This window comes from Odontesthes bonariensis, chromosome 2, assembly GCF_027942865.1.
Source record: "Odontesthes bonariensis isolate fOdoBon6 chromosome 2, fOdoBon6.hap1, whole genome shotgun sequence".
NCBI lineage: Eukaryota > Metazoa > Chordata > Actinopteri > Atheriniformes > Atherinopsidae > Odontesthes > Odontesthes bonariensis.
In genome coordinates this window covers 6,644,686-6,670,971 of record NC_134507.1, presented here as the reverse complement: position 1 = coordinate 6,670,971, position 26,286 = coordinate 6,644,686, and the positions used below count along the sequence as shown (strand labels likewise).

General features: G+C 43.2%; 1 protein-coding gene across 2 annotated transcripts in view; it reads right to left on the bottom strand.

Annotated features, from left to right (window-relative positions):
• Positions 1 to 26,286, bottom strand: part of adgra1b (adhesion G protein-coupled receptor A1b) — a 186,641-nt gene that overhangs the window by 108,451 nt on the left and 51,904 nt on the right. Inside the window, exons 8-13 of one of the 2 annotated variants that reach the window (XM_075474661.1) lie at positions 23,073 to 23,237; positions 18,405 to 18,624; positions 18,040 to 18,189; positions 15,821 to 15,982; positions 15,246 to 15,479; positions 14,971 to 15,066 (exon numbers count right to left, since the gene is read on the bottom strand). In XM_075474661.1, coding sequence (XP_075330776.1) covers positions 14,971 to 15,066; positions 15,246 to 15,479; positions 15,821 to 15,982; positions 18,040 to 18,189; positions 18,405 to 18,624; positions 23,073 to 23,237 — 1,027 coding nt within the window. The remainder of the gene's footprint in view (positions 1 to 14,970; positions 15,067 to 15,245; positions 15,480 to 15,820; positions 15,983 to 18,039; positions 18,190 to 18,404; positions 18,625 to 23,072; positions 23,238 to 26,286) is intronic. The other variant, XM_075474662.1, reaches the window with a different exon arrangement.

The following is a 26,286-nucleotide window of genomic DNA, read 5'->3' as shown; positions in this document are numbered from 1 at the left end:
GAAAAAAAGAGTTATGCTGAGCATTTGAATTGAGTGTGTGTATATGTGTACTCAAGGGATGTAGGGATTTAGGCGGTAAAAAAAGGGCAAAAGATCAGGCAACTGTGCAAATCCAAAATGCAAAATGGTTATGGCTATCCAGAATTTGAAATGCGAGTGCAGCGTCATGCGTCTTTATTATAAGTGTGAGGGGCTTAATAGTGGCAATGAGAGTGCACTGAATTATGAATACCATCTGACTTCAGTGGAGGAAGAAGTGTAACTCCTGACTAGAGTAATGACCTGATGTCACGTCAAACGGAAGCCCAGATAATTGGCTTCAGAGATGAAATGTCAGCCGCTGTCACAAAGTTGACAAAGCCATTCAAAACTGTTAGAATTGAGACTCAAACCCGTCACATCTGTCTTGATAAAGCTCGCTTGGCGGACATGAGATTTTACAACAAGATCTTGCCTAAAATTTGTAAGGACGCACATAAACTGCTGGCACTTTCCCAGAATGTCGGGTTTCCACTGCTGGTCAGTCATTTACTAAATAAATATGTCGCTTGTTTACTTTGAGAAACATCGGGATGGGAACCATGTTTATTCCTGCTGGCTGCAAACCTGCTGTTAAGTTTACAACAGCAACTTTTCATGTGCAGAATATATCTATGAAATAAAATCAAAAATAAAGCCGAGCACCTGAAGCTATTTGCATTATGCAGTTCTAATCTTACTACCATCTTGATCAATTGGTCATCCTTCACTTAATCAGCAAACTTAGCTGCTGGATAGAAATGGTGGAGACAAAAAGAAAGTTAATGCAGACTTGATAAGGATGATGCAAAGGCATCTATAAAGTAGTGGATATTTGTGTTACTGATCTCTGTACACTAAGGACGTCATAAAAACCGACATGTTAGTACCGAGTTCATTATGGAAAGCTAAATGCAGGCTAAATCATGCCTGCATTTGTTTTTCTGAAGTACCTAAAGTAATAAAGACATCATATATGGATATATTAGATATTAGGGCTGGGCAACGATTAAAATGTTTAATCTAATTAATCACATGATTTCCCTGATTAATCACGATTAATCGTATTTGTACACAAAATCCAAAAATGAATCCAAAAGTAGTGTATAGCTTTTAGCATTTAGTTTTATTTTAAATGTACTGCCATATGAATGAAAGTGCCATAACATTTGTTGTGCAAACACACTTTTAACATCAGCATCTTCATGTAGTTTTTATGTAGAAGCCTCACTCCACTAATCTGGAATTTTGTCGGTTGCCTAGCTGTTCTCTGCTGTGAGTAGGTGGGGGTTGTATTCAAAAACCTCTCGAACCTGATTGGAGAATTCAATGTGTGTGTCACGTACTACTTCGACCAATCATATCGAAAGCGGACGTGACGCGTTGGAGCGCGACCAGTCTCTCGGTCTGTGGTGGAAAATAAACAAAACACAACAGCAGCGAGCAAAGCAGGAGCTAGCAGCAGCTAATCGTCCGGCAATGGCGGTAAATGCTCCTCTTTTAAAGAATTGATATGTGGTAGTTTAGATAACACCGTCGAAACCGCCGAATCGAAGCTGAGTCCATGCTCTTGCATCCGTGCCGCCATTGTTGTTGTCGTACTGTGTTTGACTGTGTTCGTTGTCGCGCTGGATGCTACGTCATACCTGTTAACACCCCGCCCCACGATTGTGATTGGATCTAGGCATAGAGGCGGGCCCGTTTATGGGGTAACCGAAGACTTCGGGCTCAACACGGCGCGCCCAGACCCTCGTGCGAGCTCACGAAGTGTAACGAAGATGCACGAAGCACGAAGGGTCTGCGTGAGAGCCAGGCTATCGCTCCACTGTCTGTTTCCTTGAATGACTTGCTGCTATCAGTTGTGTGTTTTGCCTTTAAGTGATATTTTAGACTGGAACTACTACGCTGAGAAGACAATTCAACTTGGCAGTGTTTACAGATGACTTTGGTTCTGTCGACTCCGCCGTCTGGCCGAGTAAAAGTTCCGTACCCTTCTCCATGTTTGATGGATCCGCCAATTACTTTCCTTTCCGGTTCCACAGCAGACAGCAACAGACTTTTACAAAATAAAGGCCTGTGAGCAACAGACTTTTACAAAATAAAATAGATAATAAAACAAGGGTGGTCTGTGGCATAGTGGGTTGAGCAGGCACCCCATGTACAGGAGGCTATAGTCCTCCCTGGATCTGGCCCCGGTTCGAGCCCCGCATCGGACAGCCCTGTGCTGCATGTTATTCCCCCTCTCTCTGCCCCCTGCTTCTTGTCTCTCTGAACTTTCCTATCCATTAAAGGCACAAAAGCCCCAAAGAATAGTTTAAAAAAAAAAAATTAAATTAAAAAATAAATAAATAATAAATAAAACCTGAGTTAATGCGCGATAAATTATTTATCGACATTAAATAATTAACGAGTTAACGCGATAATAACGAGTTAACTCGCCCAACCCTAATATATATATATATATATATATATATATATATATATATATATATATATATATGTATATATGTATATATATATATACATATATATATATATATATATATGTATATATGTATATATATATATATATATATATATATATATATATATATATATATATATATATATATATATATATATATATATGTATAACATAAAGTGATGTCCAAAAATCTTGAACCACCCACAATTTATTCATATTTTACTCGTCAGGAGCAAGCCTTTGTTGTTTTTTTAATGTGACCTCACCAATAGTTCTCCAGGCTCTCTGAAGGTCTCTCAAAGTTTCTCTTTGATCATTGGCTGATTTTTTTCACAGATTTTCGCGCCTAAAAAAAATAAAAACCACAATAAAAAGCCAACGATATATAGCAGTTGGACAGCATCTTGAAGGGATGAAAGGGAAGAAACAGTGGAGGGGAAAAAAAAAAGATAACATCCAGTATCAGTTGCAACAGGTCCTTTGGAGTGATAAATCCTCCCGAGAGCCTCGACATCAACATTAGTGAAGCAGTGTGGGATCATCTTGACAGAGAACGAAACAAAAGGCAGTCGACATCCAAAGAAGAGCTTTGGAATGTCCTTCAAAGACCCTGGAGAACTACTATTCCTGAAGACTACTTCAAGAAAATACACAAGAATAAATACACATAGCAAATATTCACGTCCAAGCTTGTTAGAATTGTACAAACTCAGTTTTTGCCATATGTGCCGTAATTCCATTTATGTTTTCAAATGTCTTCATTTGTCTGCACTTATTGCCCGTTTTCCAGGCAAAATATAAATAATAAAAAGCCATGTCTCAAGACTTCTGCTCAAAAATGCGAAAGTTAAAGACAGACAATACGCCTGTGTGAGCATTGACTTCAAATTCTGCGGTGCAGGTACTGTATCTAATACCTACATTCTGACAACACTCACGTTCTACATTTTAGAAACAAACATCCTTCACTAAACAATCGCCACAACGCTCTGCACACTCTGTTCAAGAAAGGCATATCATGGTTTTGTTGGTTAAATTGATTAATGCTTCATTTCAGTAAAGTTTGACGATTCAAACATAAAATTATTGATCGTCGCTCCAGATGTCCGAATAAAGCTCTATGCTCCATGGAAAATAAGAGACCTAAAGTGCCCAACACATCCTCATGTCTTGATTCAGGTGTTACTGAAGACAGAGCAAACTGCTAAATGATGGAGGAGATGCCTCCCTCACGTATCTTTTTGTTCAGTTGATGCCATTTTTTTTACGGGGAAATGTTCCACTTCAACAAAAGATGTTTAAAAAGTACATTTCTTTGGATTACAGTGTAAAAAATAAAAGTCCTACATCCGGTCTGAAACCGTTGGCGGATTGTCGTGTCTATAACAAAAAAAAAAGGTGTGCGTTTGTTATCTTTTATACCAAAAGTCTCCACAGTCTCACAGCTGTTCATCAAGGCAAGGCAAGGCAAGTTTATTTGTATAGCACAATTCAACAACAAGGCGATTCAAAGTGCTTTACAGAGACATTAAAACAGTAGAAATAAAAAGCATGATTTAAATTTTAAACAAAAAATAAAGAAATCAGATAAAATCAGTAGTTAAAATGTGATTAAGTTTTGAGCTTTATTCAAACGCAGCTGAAAATAGGTGTGTCTTCAACTTGGACTTAAATACACTGAGTGTTTCAGCTGATCTGAGGCTTTCTGGGAGTTTGTTCCAGACATGTGGAGCATAGAAGCTGAATGCAGCTTCTCCATGTCTGGTTCTGACTCTGGAAACTGATAGAAGACCGGATCCAGATGACCTGAGGGGTCTGGAAGGTTCATACTGGGTCAGGAGGTCACTGATGCATTTTGGTCCTAGACCATTCAGAGCTTTATAGACCAGCATCAGAACTTTAAAGTCTATCCTCTGATGGACAGGCAGCCAGTGTAAAGACCTCAGAGCTGGACTGATGTGGTCCACTTTTTTGGTCTTAGTGAGGACTCGAGCAGCAGAGTTCTGAATAAGCTGCAGTTGTCTAACTGACTTTTTAGGTAGACCTGTAAAGATGCTGTTACAGTAATCAAGCCTACTAAAGATGAATGCATGGACTAGTTTTTCCAGGTCCTGCTGACACATCAGATCCTTTAACCTTTATATATTCTTAAGGTGATATTAAGCTGACTTTGTTACTGCCTTAATGTGTTTTTCCAAATTTAGGTCTGAGTCCATCAGGCAAAAACCATTCAGAAAACTCCTCTCTTTATTTACCAGGGGAGAAAAACCTCTAATGTAAACCTCTGCTGGGTGTCACTAAAAATACACAGAATGACCTTCTTCTAATATCTTTTTTTTTTTTTTTTTCCCTAAAGCAGCAGGCTAACCAGACTGTAGCAGTCAGAATGTAACCGGTTGTATAAAACCAAGTTTATCTGTTGAGATTAGAGCATGAGATGCTGCCTAAGCGTATGAAAAAGGGACAGTCAGAAATGGGCAAATACCTCCATTCATCTTTACACTGGTGCAGTGTGAGGAGGGGAGGTAACAACTAAATATTATTATTCAGCAGTAAAAGACTGCATTGGACAACAGAGCCAACACAGAGGCTCGGTAAGCACTGCTGAAAACACAAGATCCTGAGTCAAGATGTTTGATCAAGCGTGTGTGTGTGTGTGCGTGTGCGTGCGTGTGTGCGTGTGTGTGTGTGTGTGGGGGGGGGGGGGGGGTCTGGAAGCTTTTAATATAGACTAAAAGAAAAGATGGGATAGGGCTGGGGTGGCATTGATTCATTTGGGAACAACATGTCAAACATAGGGTCTGCACAGGAAGTGCTGGATCATCTCTACTGCTCCTCCACAAAAGCAAATAAATCTTTGTCTCCCATTCAATGGAAATACACAGAAATCCCGAGGGCTAATCATTGATTAGGCCATTTTTCTCACTCTGCCTGTTTGTTGTATCACCATCTCATATTCCCACTAAGTCTCTCCATCACTCTTCACTCTCCTAGATGCCCACCAGTCTGTCTCTAGTCCTTCATTTGTCACTTTTGGATGCATTCCATCAATTCTCGTTCTTTTTCCATTTCCATTTCTCTTTGTGTGTCCAACCCTCCCCCTTACTCCTTATCCTCCTCCTCCTCCTCCTCCTCCTTTCCTTTGCCTTTCTCTCTTATGATGGGTTTAGCATTCAAGGCCTCTCACTGCTGCATCACAGGCCTGTTTGTATCACTGAGCTGCAAAGCGAGAAAAACATGTGATTCCTCAGGGAGGGAGTAAAATTTGGATATGCCGTCACACTGAAGAATAACGCATCTGCGTGGATGTTCAGCCACACACACATGCACGCACACACACACACACACACACTAACGCAGATGATCCATGCAAACAATGATGCCATCATTCATATATGAATATGTTCACCGAAACAAGAATGCTCAAGAGCATACATATTTTGTAATTTATACTCCCATGATGATACCCAGGCATAACATGAACTAATAAAACCTTAATACTCATTTCGTGTTAATGCCAGTTGCCATTGGGCTTTTTCCTTATTTTTTTATTTTTTTTTTGTACTTTCATTGCAGTTCAGTACAATTAACCTCCGGTAGTTTACGTGTCAATTATGGGGGCTGGATTTCCTTAATCTGTGCCCCCTACATACAGAGTCACAGGTCAATGAGCTAATAAAGATTCCTTGCACTGTTCATACTTGAGTTAAGTACTTTAAATCCTCTAATGCTCATTAAAGGACCGTACACAATGCCTCCCAAACATATTCAGATTAGAAGTGAATTATTACAACGTTAAGCATTCGCCTTCATAAAGCTCCATGTTTACTGCATTGGGACAAACTGGGCCCACATTTGGCTCCATCAGAGGCCTGTGCTGACGCTGAGGATTTCTCACTGTAACACAACTCTTTGCTCTGTTTGCTCCCCAAATAGTCTTAACCTGGAAGGGGACCGCGTGTGTGACCTTAAGCTGAGAATAATGAAAATAAATGCACACATCCGAGGGGGCCAGGTGGCTGTGATGAAACAGAGGGTGCTGGAAATACTCCACCAGTTAAGCCTGAAGGCATCCACTAAATGACTGTCAATGAAAGCCAAGAGGGAGATATAAAGCGGCAAATATTGTCCCAAATTTGTCATCGTCAATGAACCATACACTGCAATTCAGTTAAAGGAAAATACCCACTATCTTAAATAAGATAAGATGCCTATGTTTGTGTGATTTAGGGGTGATTAGTTCAAAATTCTATTGGAGTCACAGTGACACTGTGATAGTAAACAGTGTGATACACAGCTGAGAGCAACAGGCGGACATCAGGCACGATAATGCAAAGATGAAGAGAACTGCTTTTTGTTAACCATGTTTCATCGCGGTTTTTAAAGGCAGCTTTTTCATGACATATCTAAATGCAATATAGTTACAATAAAGGTGCTGTCAATTTCTTGAGCTGATACTGATGCACGTCAGTGAGCTCAAAGCGAGCTGATGACAAAAAAAATGACAAAAGGTGCATTTCTGCGACACAAAATGTCAATTTTTTATTTTTTGTATAATACACTGCCATGGACTGGATGAATTTACAAGGTAAATTTGCCTCCAAGTTGAATGTTCATTTATTGGAATGTAACACTTGCATTTTTTCAGTCTTATCAGTAAAGCAACGATGGACCGAGACCACCACCAAAACCAGGAGCAAATTGCCACAAGACACAGGAATTCTGCTAGAGAACAGATTTGCTCCACTTTCTCAAAATCCTGATACTCCAAAAGAACGCTCATCTCCCAAGACCGGAGAAAGGTATGAGGCTAAATTATATGCTAAAAGGCCACAGAAAGAGCTAACCACTGGGCCTCAAACTCTGATAGTGGGTGACGGAGCTGTGAATGAGATAAAACGGATGGATTTCACCTTAACAAGTCAGGAGTACAGTTGCTAAGCTCCAACATTTTTTACTCTCTGCGTCACACACCAGCAGCCCCTATCAAGGACGAGACAGGACAAAATTATCCAAAACGACAGATAGGACAATGCTCTGGTGAGGGCGCTGAGACAAGGACTGACCATGCAGGACAGCAGATCCAGAAAGAACTTGCAACGTCATCATCCTCACCCCAAGATGAGGAGTCTTCACCAGCCCCGGCAGTCCAACAGGCGGAGTCTCCCCCAGCCCCAGTGGGAAACCCCCAGCCTTCGCCCCCCCGGACCCCACCCAGCCCCCAGCACTCTCCACTCAGTCTGGACTCCTCACTTCTGGATTTCCCAGACAGGATGAAGAGCTTTCTCAATATTGGAATACAATTGACACCACGCCAAAATCCCATATTCTTCCCCCCTAACATCCCACCTCATCCAGCCCCTCCTATTCCACCACGTCCATCACGTTGGAAACAACCCTCAAACAAAAGTCACCAAGCCCCCCCACCTCCTCTGAATCATAATATCTGTGAGTCTGACTGATATGTGCCGGGTCCAGGCTGTAATACTGATATCAAGAATGCTCTTCCCCAGATAAAGTCAGGGCCCTATGGAGTTCAGACAGCCTTTTCAATCCCTGTGATGACAGGTAACAGAAAAGTGGTCAAACTGGTGAGAAATAAAAAAGGTTCAGTTAAATCTACCAATCTATTGAATATAGTGTGTCAACCCCGAAACACACCAGTATCACCTGTTGTCTCCACGAGATTAGCCCTACTCAATATCAGATCACTGGCCAAGAAATCCCTCTTAGTAAATGACATGATCATGACCTATAATCTAGACTTTTTATTTCTTAGTGAAACATGAAAGCGAACACCATGGAGGAACACTATGATGGTAAAGGCCTTGAAAACAGAATGCAGGAAAGCAGAGCATAAATGGCGAAAAACTAAACTTCAAATTCACCATGACCTCTACAAACAAAGTCTTTGTAATTTTAACCACGGGTTACTCCGGGCTAGACAGCGACACTTATCTGAAATGATTAATAAGAACATCAACAACACTCGTGCTCTGTTTGCTATGGTTAATAAGCTGACAACCCCCCCAAAACAGATAGTTTCAGAACTCTGTTCCACAGAAAAATGCAATGAATTTGCTTGTTTTTTCAATGAAAAAATCAAATCTATAAGGCTAAATATCAACATAAATGAGCAAAATAATAAAATGACGCAATCCTTAAAACCACCTAGGAATCAATCAACTATGATGTCAGACTTCAATACAGTTGACCAAAAAACCATAGAAGAAACAGTCCAGCATCTTAAACCATCGACATCCTGTCTTGACACAATGCCATCTGACTTCTTTAAACTATTGTAAGCTCTGTCCAAACAGATTTGCAGCAAATAATAAACTGCTCACTTCAATCAGGCACGTTTCCTAAACCCTTAAAAGTAACTGCCATCAAGCCACTCCTAAAAAGAGAACATTGGATGCTTCCATTTTAACCAACTACAGACCCATCTCAAATCTTCCTTTTATAGCCAAGATTGTTGAGAAAGTGTTTTTTAATCAACTCAGTAACTTCTTGAACTCCAGTGGACTCCTTGACAAATTTCAGTCAGGCTTCCGACCTCACCACAGTACAGAAACGGCTCTTTTTAAAGTGTTAAATGACATAAGGTTGAACACTGACTCAGGCAAGGTGTCAGTTCTGGTATTGTTGGATCTCAGTGCTGCATTTGACACTGTGGATCACAGTATACTGCTGAACAGGTTGGAAACCTGGGCAGGACTCAGCGGGACAGTCCTAGAATTGTTCAGGTCCTACTTGGAGGAGCGGAGTTATTTTGTGACTATTGGAAGTAATCAATCTGATTGAGTGGCTATGACATGTGGAGTTCCTCAGGGGTCAGTTCTTGGACCCCTTCTGTTCACTCTATACATGCTGCCTCTGGGTCAAATTCTGAAGAACTCTAAAGTCAACTACCACAGCTATGCAGATGACACACAGATATATCTCGCACTGTCTCCAGATGACTGCAGTCCTAGAGAGTCATTGTGCGACTGCTTAGAGCAAGTCAAAAAGTGGATGAACCAAAATTTCCTTCAGTTAAATCAAGAAAAAACTGAGGTCATTGTGTTTGGCAACAAAGAGAAGAGGTTTGCTGTCAGTAAACATCTTGAGTCACTGTCTCTAGAAACTAAAGACCAAGTCCGGAACCTCGGCGTGCTGATAGACTCAGACCTGACCTTCAACAATCATATCAAATCAGTCACCAAATCAGCCTTTTATCAACTTAAGAACATATCCAGAATTAAGGGTTTCATGTCCCAAACAGATCAGGAGAAGCTGATTCATGCTTTCATCTCCAGCAGACTTGACTATTGTAACGGTCTTCTGACTGGACTCCCCCAAAAGAGTCTCAAACAGCTGCAGCCCGAGTTTAAACCACAACAAAGAGATCACATCACCCCAGTTCTCAAGTCTTTACATTGGCTCCCGGTCAGATACAGAATAGATTTTAAAGTTCTGCTACTCGTCTACAAATCACAGAATGGTTTAGGTCCAGAATACATGAATGACATGCTGGTAGAGTATAAACCCAGCAGAGCTCTGAGATCTGCTGACTCAGGTCAGATAGTGGAGCCCAGAGTTCAAACTAGACCCGGTGAAGCAGCTTTTAGCTGTTATGCTGCACACAACTGGAACAAACTACCAGCAGAACTGAAATCAGCCCCAACTGTGAGCACTTTTAAATCCAGGTTAAAAACACTTCTCTTTCGGTGTGCTTATGGTTGAGTTTATATTTTTCTTTTTCCCCTCTTCTTTCATTGCTTTTAACTGTGTTTTTTTTTTTATTATTCTATTTTTTTTTCTCTTTAAATTGCTGCTTTATGGTGTTCTTTTAAATGCCTTGTCTTTATGTAAAGCACATTGAGTAGGCTGTGGTATGAAATGTGCTATATAAATAAAGATGCCTTGCCTTGCCTTGCAGTAACCCATGAGGCCAAAGCAAACGCGGTTTTGACAGTTTTAAGTTGTAGTATGATTTATCAAATGCAAGGCTTTGCTTTGGTCTGGTTAATATGTAGAACTGAAGGTTTGGTGTATTCTGCCATCCTACATGCTGACAGGCTGGAATATACTGTATGAGGAACCGCTTTCTCTGTGCAGTCAGCATGGCCAGAGATAATATAGATAAACAAGAGCATGTGAGGAACCGTGATAGCACTCCCCACCACTTTATTTCACAGAATACAGCATAGCAGAGGCAGAGTGTGGCAGAGGACCCGTTTCATTCCATTGCCAGTATGACATTCAATCAATATACAAGGAAGTTGTGTCTATAGTCAAGTCAGTGAAAAGATGGAATAATTATACAAGGAACTACAAATAAAACAGGATAGAATATATGAAAAAAAAAGCATGTGTCTGATTTCTGAATTTCTGATTTGCAGAGTGTTCTCAGCGTTTCGTTCCCAGCTCTCTGTCTCAGTTTTGTCAAGTTTAATACATAATACAGCTTGTAAAATCCGTTTGTTCAACGGGAAAAGTTGTTATTACTCAGACATTGAATCAGCTGAGGAGACGCAGCTCAGACCGGAGGCTGCGACAGTCAAGAGAACTCCGGAATGAATGAGGAGACAGAGCTTCGATTGTGACACAAAAAGCAGTGAAATCACAGCAATAAAACTTTAATTGGATTGTTGCACAGCGCCGATGGCAAAAAAAACACCCAAAATCCCATAAAAACTGAAATATGAACCGATTCCGAGTGAATGGAGCTGAAGCGCACTACCTTGTTTGCTGAGGGTTCTGATCAGTGGGACGCCGCTGCTTCCACAGCAGTCGTGATTTAGAGGCAAAAAATGAAAACCTCCGCAAGTGCTTAACTTAAAGAGATTTTGAATTAGTACAGCTTAAGCAAACTTCCTGCTTTTTTACTGTCCATGTAGACTCAGCGTGGCAGAGCCGCGACTCCAGTGGCTTTGTCAGGGAGGAACAATGCACTCTGGCTGACTTCATTTGCCTAATATACACAGGACCTTCTTTCTAAGTGGAAATCCAACAGACCCAAGGGAGAAATAAATTTCTAGCTCCTAGAAAAAAAGCCCCAAACTGTAGGTATAGGTCTTGGTGTTGTTGTACGAGTCACAAGGTACCATGTGTCTGTAAATGTGCATTTTGTACATTTGTATCTCTATTCCTGATTAAGTATGCTCAGTGTTATTACCTTTCACACTCTAAACAGCTGCCTGGTGAGAGCAAAATATGTTCTTTAAGTATATACATGATGGTCTGATATTATAGGCGATCTTAATTTGGCCTATATTGCTTTTGAATGCCAATAAACGTCCCCACTTTCCCTGAACTAAACAACAGTATTACTAGATAGATAGATAGATAGATAGATAGATAGATAGATAGATAGATAGATAGATAGATAGATAGATAACTTTATTAATCCCTTTGGGAGGTTCCCTCAGGGAAATTGAAATCTCCATCTCACTCACGCTGAGCACAAAAGTGGAAAACACTTGTATAAAGATAATAATGATGATAATAATTAGGGATGCAGCGATACCACTTTTTTTCAAACCGATACGATACCAATACTTGGATCTGAATACTTGCCGATACCGAGTATCGGGTACGAAAAAAATGCAATGAATTGGAAGACAGGTTAAGTAGCCTAACCACACTGTTCCTGATTAGCTCGGCATCTCCCCGAGCCACCAATCTAAAGAAATACAACAAAACTGACAAGCCACCCTCTGATCACGGTCTTCATGCAATAAATTAGTATCGGTTCATGGTATCGGTTAACTTTAACGAGTACGAGTATATTAGAATAGTATCGGCCCGATACCCAATACCAGTATCGGTATCGGTGCATCCCTAATACTAATAATAATAATGTTATAATAATAATGGAAATAGTAATAATAGTAATAATGATACAAATGAAGCTAATAAATAATAATATGTACATAAATTTAAGTATAAAGTTAGATTAAAATTATTAAAGGAAGATTATTGCACACCACAGACTATTGTATTGCATCTGTTAGACAGACTGACTGACTGCCACTTGTCCTGCAGTCCCTCTGTCCTCCTGTCACCCCCCCCCCCCAGTGAGGAGTTAAACAGTTTAATGGCACAGGGGACAAAGGAGTTCCTCAGTCTGTTGGTTGTGCACTTGGGGAGAGGCAGCCTCTCTCGCTGAACAGGCTTCTCTGGCTTCTCTGGCTGCTGATGACAGTGTAGGGCAATGCTTACTTGTCACAAAACACAATCTTGGAGATGCTCTTCCCTTCATAAACAAAAGACAGCTTGGGGGACAAAGAAAATAGTTGTGTGGACACATTTCGGGGAGCAGCGATCTTAGATAAATAACTGTGAGACTGGGAATGAACAATAAATACTTGTGCCTTAGACCAGTTGTGTTTACCCATGTTGTGACTATTGCTGCTGTCTGTCCTGACCAGGGCATTCTTGGAAAGGTGGTTTGTGATCTCAAGTCTTTTTATCCTGCTTAAATAAAGGTTTAATGACAGTTACACAAGCTAATTACATGAACTTTGCCTCTGGTGTGGTGTCAGCACTCTGTTTAATCCTTTAACTGATTCATCATGTGGAAATTAAAGGCAACCTTCCCTTTTAAGCTTATCTATCTGCTCAATAGTAATTCTCAGTGATAAAAAATAACTAAATAAATAGATATTCAGATTACGTTACTTCACATAAATAGATAGCCGGCTGTCTTTGAAGCACAATGCTGCAAATAAAGATGCAACGGTTGCACAGGTACTGAGAACTAGTCCTAAACTTCCAATAAAACCGATACGTTGACTTGCATTGTATTTCATTTCATTTCAGATACACGTTGAAGCAAAAGGCTTGTGGACATTCCTGCCACCTTTACTCCACCATATATCTGCCTTTTAAGTGAATGGCAACCTAATTGTGCTTGCATCTCAGGCAGATGCGAAATTAACTTTCATGAGATTTATATAATATTGTTAATATTAATGTGTGATTTGTTTGCAGAGACACGGTATATTTTCATGTAACTGTGTTGTCATTACTATAGAATCCTGTGAAAATAGGAATTGTTGTGTTTTCATGAACTAATAATGAGCAATGCTGATCCAAAAAGACGATAAGAGTTGCCCTGCTTGCCCCTTCATTAAAACTGCGCCACTGGGTTATTTGGAGTTTGAACTGCTGTGTAAATGTTGGAAAGAGAGATGTTTAAGTATTTGAGGAAAATTACTAGCCCGACTTCAATTTGATGGCAACGACATCTGGGAACTGAAAAGAACAGCTGCTGGAGCTTTGTGAGTGGCATGTTGTCCCGTTCTTGTCTGTAACAGGATACCAGCGGTTCAACAATCCTGGGTCTTCTTTGTGTGATTTTGCATTTCATGATGAGCCAAATGTTTTCAGACGGTGAAAGGCCTGGACAGCAGGCAAGGCCAACCCAGCACTTGGACCAAACCACGTGCTTGCAATAGATGCGGTTTAGTATTTTCTCGGCAAAATATGCAAGGAAACGATTTTGAACGATGCTGATCTGTGAATAAAATGCCGCCAGCCTGAGAGATGTTTCTGTTATGATACGGATTACACAGGAATGAGTAATCTAGTAAAAAGAACAATGTGCAAAAGAAAGAAAAATACAAAAATACACTTTCATACACCCTCATATGTATAGTTAATAAAATCCAGATCCTGTGCAAAAGGTATCCGTGTATAATTATGCTATCCAATGACACATAGTAGATGGGGCTGCTTAGCAAGTAGTTCATAAATGCTTCCTCTATATTCGTCACACACGATTTGAATTCCCTCCAAAAGACCCCTGATCTCAACATCCCATCTGATGCATTTTGTCCGAGGTTTATTGATAAACAAAAACTACAATCTCGTTTCAGTTTTGAAACTGCTCTCCCTTTAATCCGTGTCTGAAACTTTGCACAACACTTTTGCACATCGCTCCGCATTAACATACATGATTGGAAGCTACACGTAGCCCGGAGCTACAACTAAGTGCTGTAATTGCTGACATAACCAAAAAGACGCCGTCTGGCCTGAAAAGAAGACGATCGGGGAAACTAAATAAGTGTGCAGAGTGAAAAACATGCACTTACTTCTGCACACTGTCCCGCGGCTACGCGCGTGCTTGGCGACCTGCACGTAGATGAGGGTGCAAACTGTTCATGTTGCAGAGCTAATGCCAGGCAAGTTAAGTGTTTTTTTTTTTTTTTTTCTGCTGTCAGCGGATGCAGGGTACCCACATCTATCTGTCATTTGAGACAGCCACAACTGGGGCAACGGCGGGGTGTTTGCTGACATACAGCGGCAAGTACACAAGGCCATCGTATCCATCATGAGAGATTGATCCTCCTTCACTAACTTCCAAACTGCTCCCCTGTTTGTGGGGATACAACCCCAACTATCACACGCTGTAGCATACAGGCAAACCCAGATATAATGTCAGCCTCCCAGGACAAAAAACGTGCCAACTGAATGATTTAGCATTAATTCTATCATACCCACAAGCTGTTCCCATGTTTCACTTCTCTTCCCTCTGTTATCTCCTCTACTTCTGGCCTCACTCCTGTATTTGGACATGGTGTCGAAAAAGAAAACTGAAAAAGAAAAAAAAATGAAAAAAAGGAATAGAGAAAATAACAAAAGCCGGGTATGAAAGAGAATGTCATTCCCTGACCCCTGGCTGGATTCTGTGGATTTTACCAAGACAGTTGAGCAATAGAATTGACTGGCGCATTTTACAAAGGTTCACACCATTTATTTACTTGTGGCTTACCTTGCTGAGCTGACTGGCTGGCGAGCCACTGTTGTTGACAGTGTGGCATTTGAAATTGAGCAACGACTCTCCTACAGCATCGCTCCCTCGGCTCTTGTCCTTGTCAGGGTAGAAATGGCTCTGAGGGAGAGGCAAGGTGGCAGAGGAAGGGGACCTCTGGACCACTGTGCAGGACAAACCAAGGAAGTTTGACGGCCTGATCAGAAAGGCCTCCAGGGCTATGTTAGCAGACACCTATCCAATGTATTCCCAAGGTTTAGGAGAGGGGAAGGGATAAGGGTAGCAGAGGAGAAGGGAGAGCAGAAATTCTTATATTAGTCATTTAGCACAAGCTTTTATCCCCACTGACAGCAGGAAGGAGAAAAAAATGCAGTAACAAGATGAAACAAAGAGAGGAAGCAATTTATCTTTCTCCTGCATTATTCTGGTTATCTGCTTGAGCTAATTTAACTTCTCATTATTCTAAGCCACAAGAAAAGAGCAAAGCTGTGGGACATTTAGCGAGATAATCAACCTCTGCCCTGACAGAGTGCCGCCTTGAGTGTGGGTGTTGCTGCTTGGTAGTTCAGCCGTACCTTAGAAATGACCTGATTGTCTCCGGTCAGCGCGAGGTCAGCTATGCGCTCCACGCACTGGACGATCCGAGTGCACGCCCGTGCCTCATTTTGAGCCATCCACAATATATGCTCCTCCACCAGCATCATATTACTGGCTATGTCAGATATATAGTCTCCCAGCTGAGAAAATACAAGCACACGTGTATAGGAGCAGCTGTGGACACACACACCAAAGCTGTGAATAAAGCGCATGAAGAGACAGATTCAACATGCACACAGTCATATCTGCAACAATGGCTACATTTAAAAGCTCCAGTCTGAACTGTAAGGGAGACAATGGGTGTCTTTGACTGTTATTTATTGGATGAATGGGGGGGTTCTCGTAAGTATTGTCCTAGAAATGATAAAGCTGTATGTATCTTCTAATAATATCACCTCCCATGTGAACTGTGGTGAGTAACTGCACAAGTGAGATATTGATTGTTCCCACTTACAAGGCTCAACACGGTTTCAGTCGCAAAACCTGACCTTTTATATGACGTAAAACCCTCCAACTGCTTCCGACCAAATGTTCACTGAGGAGGAAAACATGGCTTTTGTACAAAGAGATGCATCTTCTTATCCACGGCAGCCACTCGGGTCCAGTGTTGCCACGGGCAAGAGGAAATCGTACAAGGTAAAAAAGTTAAGCTGTCTGGAATTGATTGAAGGTTGAAGTCAGAATGACGGCATGTCGCTGTGTCTCTTTGAGCAGCCCCCTCTCCCTTTCTCAAACAGGGATTCAGGGAAAATGCCTTGTCTGATTGCTCAGCAAAGAGGCAGAGCTGCCTAACAACAACTCCTCCATCTTCAAAGCAAAATCATCACCATCAGGAAGCTCTGAATCAGTTTTCAGACCGAATGTGGTTAGTGCTTTCTGAGAAATTAATTATCTCAGATGTCCACACGTGTCAGAAGACCACGTTGACTTCATGTGGTCTGGCATATAAGTAATCCACGGGTAGCTCTCTGTGCTCTCAGATGCAAAATAGGAGAACTCCATCTCGTCCCCTTCAACGGGAAAATCTGCACAATGTGCCTGATGCCCGAGATGGTTGGTTTTGCAGAAGCATCAGGAAAGTTCTTTGCTGAAGCTGTCTGCAAAAGGGCAGGTATTTAAAAAAAAGGTGCAGATCAGATGAACCACGCAGAGCGGGTAAAACAACGGGAGCAACCATCGATTGTTGTCACACCGACAACAAGCACATTTGGTGTGTTTCGGCCGTTGAAGGATAAATTCACATCACAAAGATTTTTACTGTTCTTACTGTGTCTGAGTTGCAGTCCTGGCCTGTTTTCTCACAGTACCGTGTCTGGCTTTTTAAAAATTTTATTTGCTTGTTTGTTTGTTTGTTTTTCTTTGTAAAAAGGAGCGGTTTAGCACCCGCCTGCGATCGGTCCCTGGCTTTGCTTGCTTCTTGGACCGCTTTCTTCCCTTCTGCCCACCTCCTTTGATTGGCCGGTTTCCCAGTCCTCTGGTCCAATCCAAACACAACCGTCTCCCCTTCTGTTAAGTGGCGCCGTAAAACTGTCATTCGAGGCAGCTGTGAAATCCTGTGTGAAACTCACCCTTGTTAGCTCTCACTTTGCGTGGAAGGCTATATCCGCTATGTCCTGTAATGACCCTTTGTTGTGTGCCGAAGTCTTGAGCTACAGTAATTTGTTTGTTAAACTTTTGGTAAAACTTGGCTGCCACTTCAGCCGCGATTGTGAAGTTTAAACTGAAGGGTCTGTTGATTGCTTGTGGCTGGGTGAGGTCTTTGTTTAGTTTATTTTGCACATTTGTTTTCACACTCAATATTCTGTGTCTGTCATTTAGAAACACAAGCTTTAGGGGAGCTACTTGTTGCAGCATTCTAGTTTGGGCAGACATAATAGTAAAGCAGGGTTTTTGTAGTCAATTTCTTAAACTCTTGGCGGATAAGTTCCATTACTCTAAGTTCAATTGAATTATTTAATTTCAGTAGCACCCTCCATCCTCAGTTCCTTACTTTCGTTTAGGTCCCCTTTTGTTCAATTTTGTTTAAACCTTTTTAAAACAAATGATAAACCAATCCAACTCCATTTTAACACCTTGGCATCTTTTATGTTACCTCCCATTGTCCCCAGCCAAGCTGGGCCATAACAGTCCGCCTTGGGTCTGAGATCACATGTTGTTTAGTAATGTGGTGATGGTTAATCTCTTTGTTCACTCTTACATATTTCCGCTTCTCCACGAGCCTCGTCAGTCTCTCCACGAGGTGGGTGACAAAGATGACGTCCATGACATCATTGAAGTGCGCCGCCCTGCTGGTAAAGGCCACTAACTGCTGGCCTAGAGGCTGAGCATTCGTGGTATTAATAGGTATCTGGAATAAAAAGCGATACTTAGCATGGAAATGCTGGAATACATGGAAATGATCTTCAGCAAATTTTCACCGAAGATGAAGTGTATTCTAACAATTCAAGAGGGACATATAATCAAAGTCCTAAAAAAACAACAACAATGTGGTTTATGGTGTGTGAATGACTCCACACGGTTTCTAAGCAGTTCACATCATTAGTTCTTCATGAGTAATGTTACCAGAGTGAGCTCATGCAGCACACGGGTCAGTTCACTGGCATACGGGCACTGAGTGTAGTCCTCCTCAGCCCATCGCCCAGCTCGATCGCAGCGCCGCCAGGCTTTCTTCTCCTTTTGACCGGAGGAGCGAGGAGCGCTGCCTGAGGGGTGAGGGGCAGAGCCAAACGTTGACGGAGCGCAGGGCAGGAAGGCAAGGATGCCGGCCAGAGTCTTTGCCCACCTACCACAAAAAAAAAAAAAAAAAAAGAATCTTTTAGAATTTTAATAACTGATCTACAGCTAGGTCTGTTTTTAAATTTTTGTTTTTAATCCACAGGACTCTGCTCAGATTCTCATGCTCGATTGTGAAAATACGGCACAATACTGTCTGTGTTCTAAGGAAACCTCCCCAGATAGCATGTGGATGTGGGCCACTTGAGGCAATGATCCGGCACTGTAGGCATTCTTCTGGCCCGGAGGACAAAACAGATGTGAGCCTAAACTGGCCCACGTAGTAAATGCTACATTTGGGCCAAATATCACAAAATGAATACCGCCCAGTTTTGGCCGATATATGGCAAGTGAGTATCGACTAATCCGGATGTGAGCCTAAAGTGGCCCACATATAAGGAAATCCCGCCGTAAGTGACTTTATTTACCAATTTTATGAATTAACTTCACCGTCTTTCCACTTTGTGCACAAATAAACCAAACACATTACATCTTTGCATATGAGTCAATATATGGAAAAGGGGAATCCTAAGAGATTTACATATAAAGGCTGACTTTCTAATCATGTAAAATACGACCGACTGCACAATGTCTCCCGTAGCTGATCTCTCAAAAAACAAACAGTACATACTAGACATTACGGAGATGTTAATGGGAATGTCACATCTACTGCTTTTTGAGTGCATCTTTCACCTCTGCTGTATCTATGTGGCTCAGGCTGCAGCGTTGACAGTGCAGCATAAACTGCCTGCGCACTACTTTTACGGGTACAAAAGTCGACGATGACAAATGTCAGCGAAGATATCCGCGGCTGAAACCTTCACTTGCCTGTCCTCCCTAAAGGGGGAATTCAGCATTAGTGTTGTTTTCATGAGCATGCAAAGTTCACTGAAGTCTCCTCTGAAGCAAGAAATTAGACTTCTTCGATAATGTCATCAAGCACCAAGACTCAGAGCTGCTCTACTGGCCAACCTATAAAAGAGGCCAAGGTGGTTTTTATAGGCTCATGGATAATTTCCGTTGTCTGGGTAATGGCTCTTAGTGTTTCAATTAAATAAAGCTTGTTTGCCTAAAACTCAAAAGCCAGTCAAACATCATCCGAGTCTATGACAGTGGCCTTCATTTCCCAGATGAAAAACAGAACTCTTGCTTCTTGGCACTGTTGTAGATTAAAGGTCCCGTTTTTTTGTGGCCCTACAGCCATATGGAAAGAGTAGTTTTGTATCGATTAAAATGGTCTCCAATCAGAGGGGAAAGCCTGTGTCTTACATTGTGCGGTATCCTGCTTGGAGGAACATCAAAATTCTACTAAAGAAAAGAAAAAGTAATGCTTAATCTAGAAATGCTTTCGGCTTAATCTAAATTCAAATAAAAGAGCGTGACATAAAGGAGGCTGGTAATCTGTTCTGAGGTTAGAGACCTGCCATCTCTCCGCTCCCCTCCCTTATCTCTATTATTTTCCCTCTCTCCATTCACGCTGCAGCAGCAGCAGCTACTTAGTAATAAATGACGTTAATTTTGCCCCCAACAAAAAACGGGGCTCATTTTCCAGCCCATTACTCCAATGCTCCGTCAGAAACAAAGCCTGTGTGCTTGCTGCATTGAAAGTGGGCTGTAAAGTACAGCAGCTACAAAGGAGCATACATGACAGCAACAAGCCTACAGGGCCGGCGAGGTGGTCACGTGGAGTGGAGGGGACGCAGGGGGAGGGGGGTGTTTCTTCCTCTTTCTATCTAAAATCTTAGTCATGGAAGCAAAAGCTCTTATATTTACAGCCGTAGTGTGTGTAGGAGTTTCTACATAACACATCCAGTTATTACTCAAATTTATGAACTGACAAGACTGTTCTGTACTTACTAAATTCTGGACTTCGGCAGTTAATGAGCCATAACTGGTGCAAAGGAGACCAGGTGTCAGGTGCAACAAAACCCAGCTTAACGTTGACAAGAAAAAGACTCAAGTACCTTAACAGCACTGTATGTGTGGGAGGGTTAATAACCGTGAGGGAGCACTTTGATTACAATGTTAATTTTCAAAAAATCATACTTTGGCATTGGTAGTGTTCTTGGTGAAATAGATTCTATTGAGGCTGCATTCAGCCTTATTTTGAGGAGAAGTCCTGGCATCAGCTTTGAAAACCAGCGATTACCGTCCATGACTCCTAATTATACAGAATTAGTTGGTACCCTTACGATTTAAAGACATGGTTTATTTTTACAGACATTTTCCAACCTCTTTTTCTAACTAAAGCCAAACAAACCTCCACTGTTTAAGGAACAGCGTGACACAGAAAGGTCAAATCTGTTTACTCTTTACCGGTACTGCTGTCGTGCCTCCGTGAGCGTTACCTACCACTAGCCGACAGTTAGCCTAGCTTAGCCTAAGCGCTTATCTGTACAAAAACTAAAAACAACATCATGTAGTTTTCCATTCAATATTTGAGTGTAGTTACTGAAAGCACTTTCACGCGGACTATTATGCCCATAAAAAAATCTGAAAGATCCTTCTCTAAAGCAAGCGCTTGGTTTGTCCTTTCTGGGCCACTGTAGTGACTTTTTGTTTTGTCAATAAATCGCCTAAATGCTATAAACGTATACATCAACTTGAAAGTGCAACTTGCAGTTATTCATTCATACTTATTTAACATAACACGTCAATAGAAAATATTCAGTAGTAGCCTATATGAGTAACATTTTGAGGAAATTTGGGTTCCTAATAGTTTAATGTATTTTCAGACGAGTGTAGAAATCCAAAAGATAAAGTAGCCATTGAGAGCAACGCCTCACCAATGCGTCATTTCATGTAGCAAGGGGAATATTTACTGCTCAAACATTCTATGCAGTAATGGTTACAGTTTTTGTATTTCCGAAAACCAGAGAAAGAAAGAAAAAGTTAAAAGAGCTAGATTTCCTTCCTGAATGAAAACTGTACAGGCGATGAGACAGGACTTTACTAATGCAGCTGCTGGGGGGGGGGGTAATATGTGCGTGCTGATTTTAGACAAGAGGAATCAGGAGTCAGTGATTTAATGAAATTCAGAATAGAATGTAGAAGCCTGCAGAACCTTGTGAGATTGATAGCTGATACCAGTTTGCAGCCAATTTGACTGCCTCCATCTGCATCAGGATGCTCGGAGACTGGTGTGAGAATCACTAACGGAGCGCTGAGATGCATCCTGACGGGATGTAGAGGGAACTGTACAGTTTTGTTTACTAATTCAATAGTTCATCTTTTAGAAAAATACTTTATTCATCTCTTGATTATTCTCCCTATCCGGCTTCGACATGTCTGACATCATTTAACTTAATTTTGCTTTGTCATACTGTGCTATAATATCCTGCCATCTTATCCTTAGGTTTTGAGTTCTGTTTTTCTTCCTGTTTAATATTTTAGCAATAAACAACCACCGTTAGCAACAGATTGCTCACTCATCAGCACACCAGCACAGTCCCCTGCTAGCTCTCCTTACACCACAAATCCTTTTGCTCTGATGGATGATATTTCTCCAAATCTTTCACTTTTCCTGATCTTTTTTACACTTATCGGGCTCATAGTTACTTGGCTGTGGTGTGTCATGTGCTTGTGCACTTAGACTTTTGATCTTAGTAAAAACTTCTTTGTGGATGTTGTTGTGTTTTTTGTTTTTTATTATTGCTAAATTCTTCTTGACTCTACTCTCCCTCATGAAATGTCACTACAAAGGCTGCATCTTTTTTAAAGTACAAAACTTTCATACTAAAATGGCTCTAAATGTTATTGTAGTGCATATGGTGCTTACTTCCAAATTGCACTTTAAATACTGGTAAGCAGATTTTTTTTTCCATTTAGATGCATTTAGCTCGCTACTACCTCAAATTTAGCTCTGTTTTTGTTTTTATTTACCCTTTACTAATGCTTTCCCCAGAGTGCATCTCGGGTCTGAGACTGTGGAGGTTTCTCTGCAAAGACCTGACCTGCAAAGACAGACTGTTCCACTCTAACGAGGCATGGAACTCCAGGGGAACAAGAGGAGAACTCTGTGTCATGGTATCCAGGATTTGATCTTGAGTTTAGTTTTAGCATTGATAGATTCTTGTTTTTATTCAAATAGTTTTGGTCAAATAGTTCTTGATCTACTTGTGTTTGTTTTTGTAAACCTTCTGTTCTGTGTTTTTGCTATATTTTTATTTTTAGTTTGAAGGCTTTGTGGTCCTGTCTTACTGCCTTTCTTTGTACATTTTCTCCCATCTTGATCTTGATTGTTCACAGCTGTGTCTATTTGACAATCAGCCCTACATAATTGATATATGATAGTATTTTGATAGAGTTTTCAAAGTCTTCAGCTCTCACACCCACCTGCGTGCTGATCCCCCGCATTTGGAGCTCATCTTTCTATCCATCAGAGTGGATCAAGAAACATTCGCCTGATGTCGGGGTTTTTTTTTGTGCCAGACAGTACTTGGATGCAAGGTGACTTACCTGAAATCCCCCTTGTTGTTGTTTACTCTGTCAGCTGGGCAGTACGGGGCTGATGTCTCCACTACGACTATCTCCATTTGTTGGGAGGTGTTTCCTCGGGAACTGGTCACCAGGCACTCCCAGCTGCCAGCAACGCTCACATCGATACTGGAGAGGATAACCTCGCTGGAGGAGAAGTGCAGACAGGGAAATGCGTAAGTGTGTGGTTTTAGATGAATGTCTCTGTGGCATGTGTATCGGTGAGCTTCTTTCTTCATACTTAAAAATTTCGATCACGATGCTGTTGATATCCACATATCTGTGGTTAAATGTACTGAATCCGTTTTGTGAAGCGATTTTGGAATCATTTTGGATCGGGCTGGCAGTAAAAGTTAGTCAAACAGCAGACAGGGTTGAGGTTAGGCTAACGTCTAAAGGATTCTGTAAGGAGGTCACCCACACAATCCAAGTAATTTAATAAACCCTTGTGTGTATGACTATGTGCCAGCTCAAAATGTTGGCTGTGACTTAAGATGGTCATTATTCAGGCTCTTTTCTACTTTTTCACAGCAATTCCTATCTCAAAGGAAAAGGTCTGTTTAAACAAAGGATGGCGAAGCACTGAAAATGTAGACCCTTCGCAAAGGTGACTCATCTCCAGAATTTATCTCTGAAAAAAAGAAAAAGAATAAGAATAAAAGCAGTGGGCATTGCTTGTCATGCCATGGACTTGAGTTTTATTTTAGGTTAAGTTTTGATGTTCGTATCATGTCCAGGCTTTGCTTTTCAGTTTTGTCATTGTTTTTCCCCCTCACTCAGGTCATTAGTTCACTCACTTCACCTGTGTTTTTTCCCTCAGCTGCACTCACTCCCCAATCACCCTCACTCCCTATTTAGTTTCCTGCCTCACCTTTCAGTTTTGCCGGATCTTTGTTGATGTCAGTGTTACTGTTACTGTTGCTGTTAGTTTCCACGTCATGTTTCCACGCCACGTTTCCATCAAAGTTAAGTATTTATTATCTATGCCATGTTAAGTGTTTTGTTTTGTTTTTCCAAGTATTTATTTAAGTCAAGTATTTTGAATCCGGCTTTGCCGCGCCTTTTGTTTTGTACTTTGTTTTTTTGTTAATAAATCACCCTTTTCTTCGTAAGTCCGCATCCGTGTCCTCCCCTTCTACACCACACGTGACAGAAAGATCCGGCCAAAAATGGACGCGGCGGACGAAAACACCTTTTGGAAGCTGGTCGGGAGGTTCTGGGGCTGCTTGGCACGGGACGACACCGCCTGGCAGCAGCTGAACGTGGCTGATGACCTGGTGGACTTCTTTTTGAGGAAGCAGGTCCTCCAGCACTTGCCGGCTGTGGCAGACATCTGGGCGGAGGTCATGAGCGTGCAGCGCTCAGCTACCCAGGACATTTTTGGCTTGGAGCCACACGAGGTAACCATGCTGTACAGCTTCTCCTCAGCCACAGTCACCAGAGACTCAGCCGTCCCAGAGCTGGCCCCAGCCGTCCCAGAGCTGGCCCCAGCCGTCCCAGAGCTGGCCCCAGCCGTCCCAGAGCTGGCCCCAGCCGTCCCAGAGCTGGCCCCAGCCGTTCCAGAGCTGGCCCCAGCCGTCCCAGAGCTGGCCCCAGCCGTCCCAGAGCTGGCCCCAGCCGTCCCAGAGCTGGCCCCAGCCGTCCCAGAGCTGGCCCCAGCCGTTCCAGAGCTGGCCCCAGCCGTTCCAGAGCTGGCCCCAGCCGTTCCAGAGCTGGCCCCAGCCGTTCCAGAGCTGGCCCCAGCCGTTCCAGAGCTGGCCCCAGCCGTTCCAGAGCTGGCCCCAGCCGTTCCAGAGCTGGCCCCAGCCGTTCCAGAGCTGGTCCCAGCTATAGAGGCCTCCGGGCCTGACTCCGAACTCGACCAAGAGGCCATAGGGCCTGACCACGAGGCCATAGGGCCTGACCACGAGGCCATAGGGCCTGACCCCGAGGCTTTAGAGCCTGACCCCGAGGCTTTAGAGCCTGACCCCGAGGCTTTAGAGCCTGACCCCGAGGCTTTAGAGCCTGACCCCGAGGCTTTAGAGCCTGACCACGAGGCTTTAGGGCCTGACCATGACCACGAGGCCACAGGGCCTGACCACGAGGCCACAGGGCCTGACCACGAGGCCACAGGGCCTGACCAAGAGGCTTTAGAGCCTGACCACGACCACGAGGCTTTAGAGCCTGACCACGACCAAGAGGCCACAGGGCCTGACCACGAGGCTTTAGAGCCTGACCACGAGGCTTTAGAGCCTGACCACGACCAAGAGGCCTTAGGGCCTGACCATGACCAAGAGGCCACAGGGCCTGACCACGAGGCCACAGGGCCTGACCACGAGGCCTTAGAGCCTGACCACGAGGCTTTAGAGCCTGACCACGAGGCTTTAGAGCCTGACCACGAGGCTTTAGAGCCTGACCACGACCAAGAGGCCTTAGGGCCTGACCATGACCAAGAGGCCATAAGGCCTGACCAAGAGGCCATAAGGCCTGACCACGAGGCTTTAGAGCCTGACCACGAGGCTTTAGAGCCAGACCACGAGGCTTTAGAGCCTGACCAAGAGGCCACAGGGCCTGACCACGACCAAGAGGCCACAGGGCCTGACCAAGAGGCCACAGGGCCTGACCACGAGGCTTTAGGGCCTGACCACGAGGCTTTAGGGCCTGACCACGAGGCTTTAGGGCCTGTCCACGAGGCCACAGGGCCTGACCAAGAGGCCACAGGGCCTAACCATAAGGCGGCAGAGCCCGACATGGACTCACTAGTTCGAGCCCCTCCCTCCCACCCCCAGACTTTGGGGATGTCTGGGATCCATCCCTTAAAGGGGGGGCTCCCCCCCCGTCGGAGGTCCGTCCGACCGGGGGACGGTCTTCGCCTCCTGCTGCCACGCCACGGGATGTCTGGCCGCCCGCCAGACCACCGCCTCCTGCTGCCACGCCACGGGATGTCTGGCCGCCCGCCAGACCACCGCCTCCTGCTGCCACGCCACGGGATGTCTGGCCGCCCGCCAGACCACCGCTTCCTGCTGCCACGCCACGGGATGTCTGGCCGCCCGCCAGACCACCGCCTCCTGCTGCCACGCCACGGGATGTCTGGCCGCCCGCCAGACCACCGCTTCCTGCTGCCACGCCACGGGATGTCTGGCCGCCCGCCAGACCACCGCTTCCTGCTGCCACGCCACGGGATGTCTGGCCGCCCGCCAGACCACCGCTTCCTGCT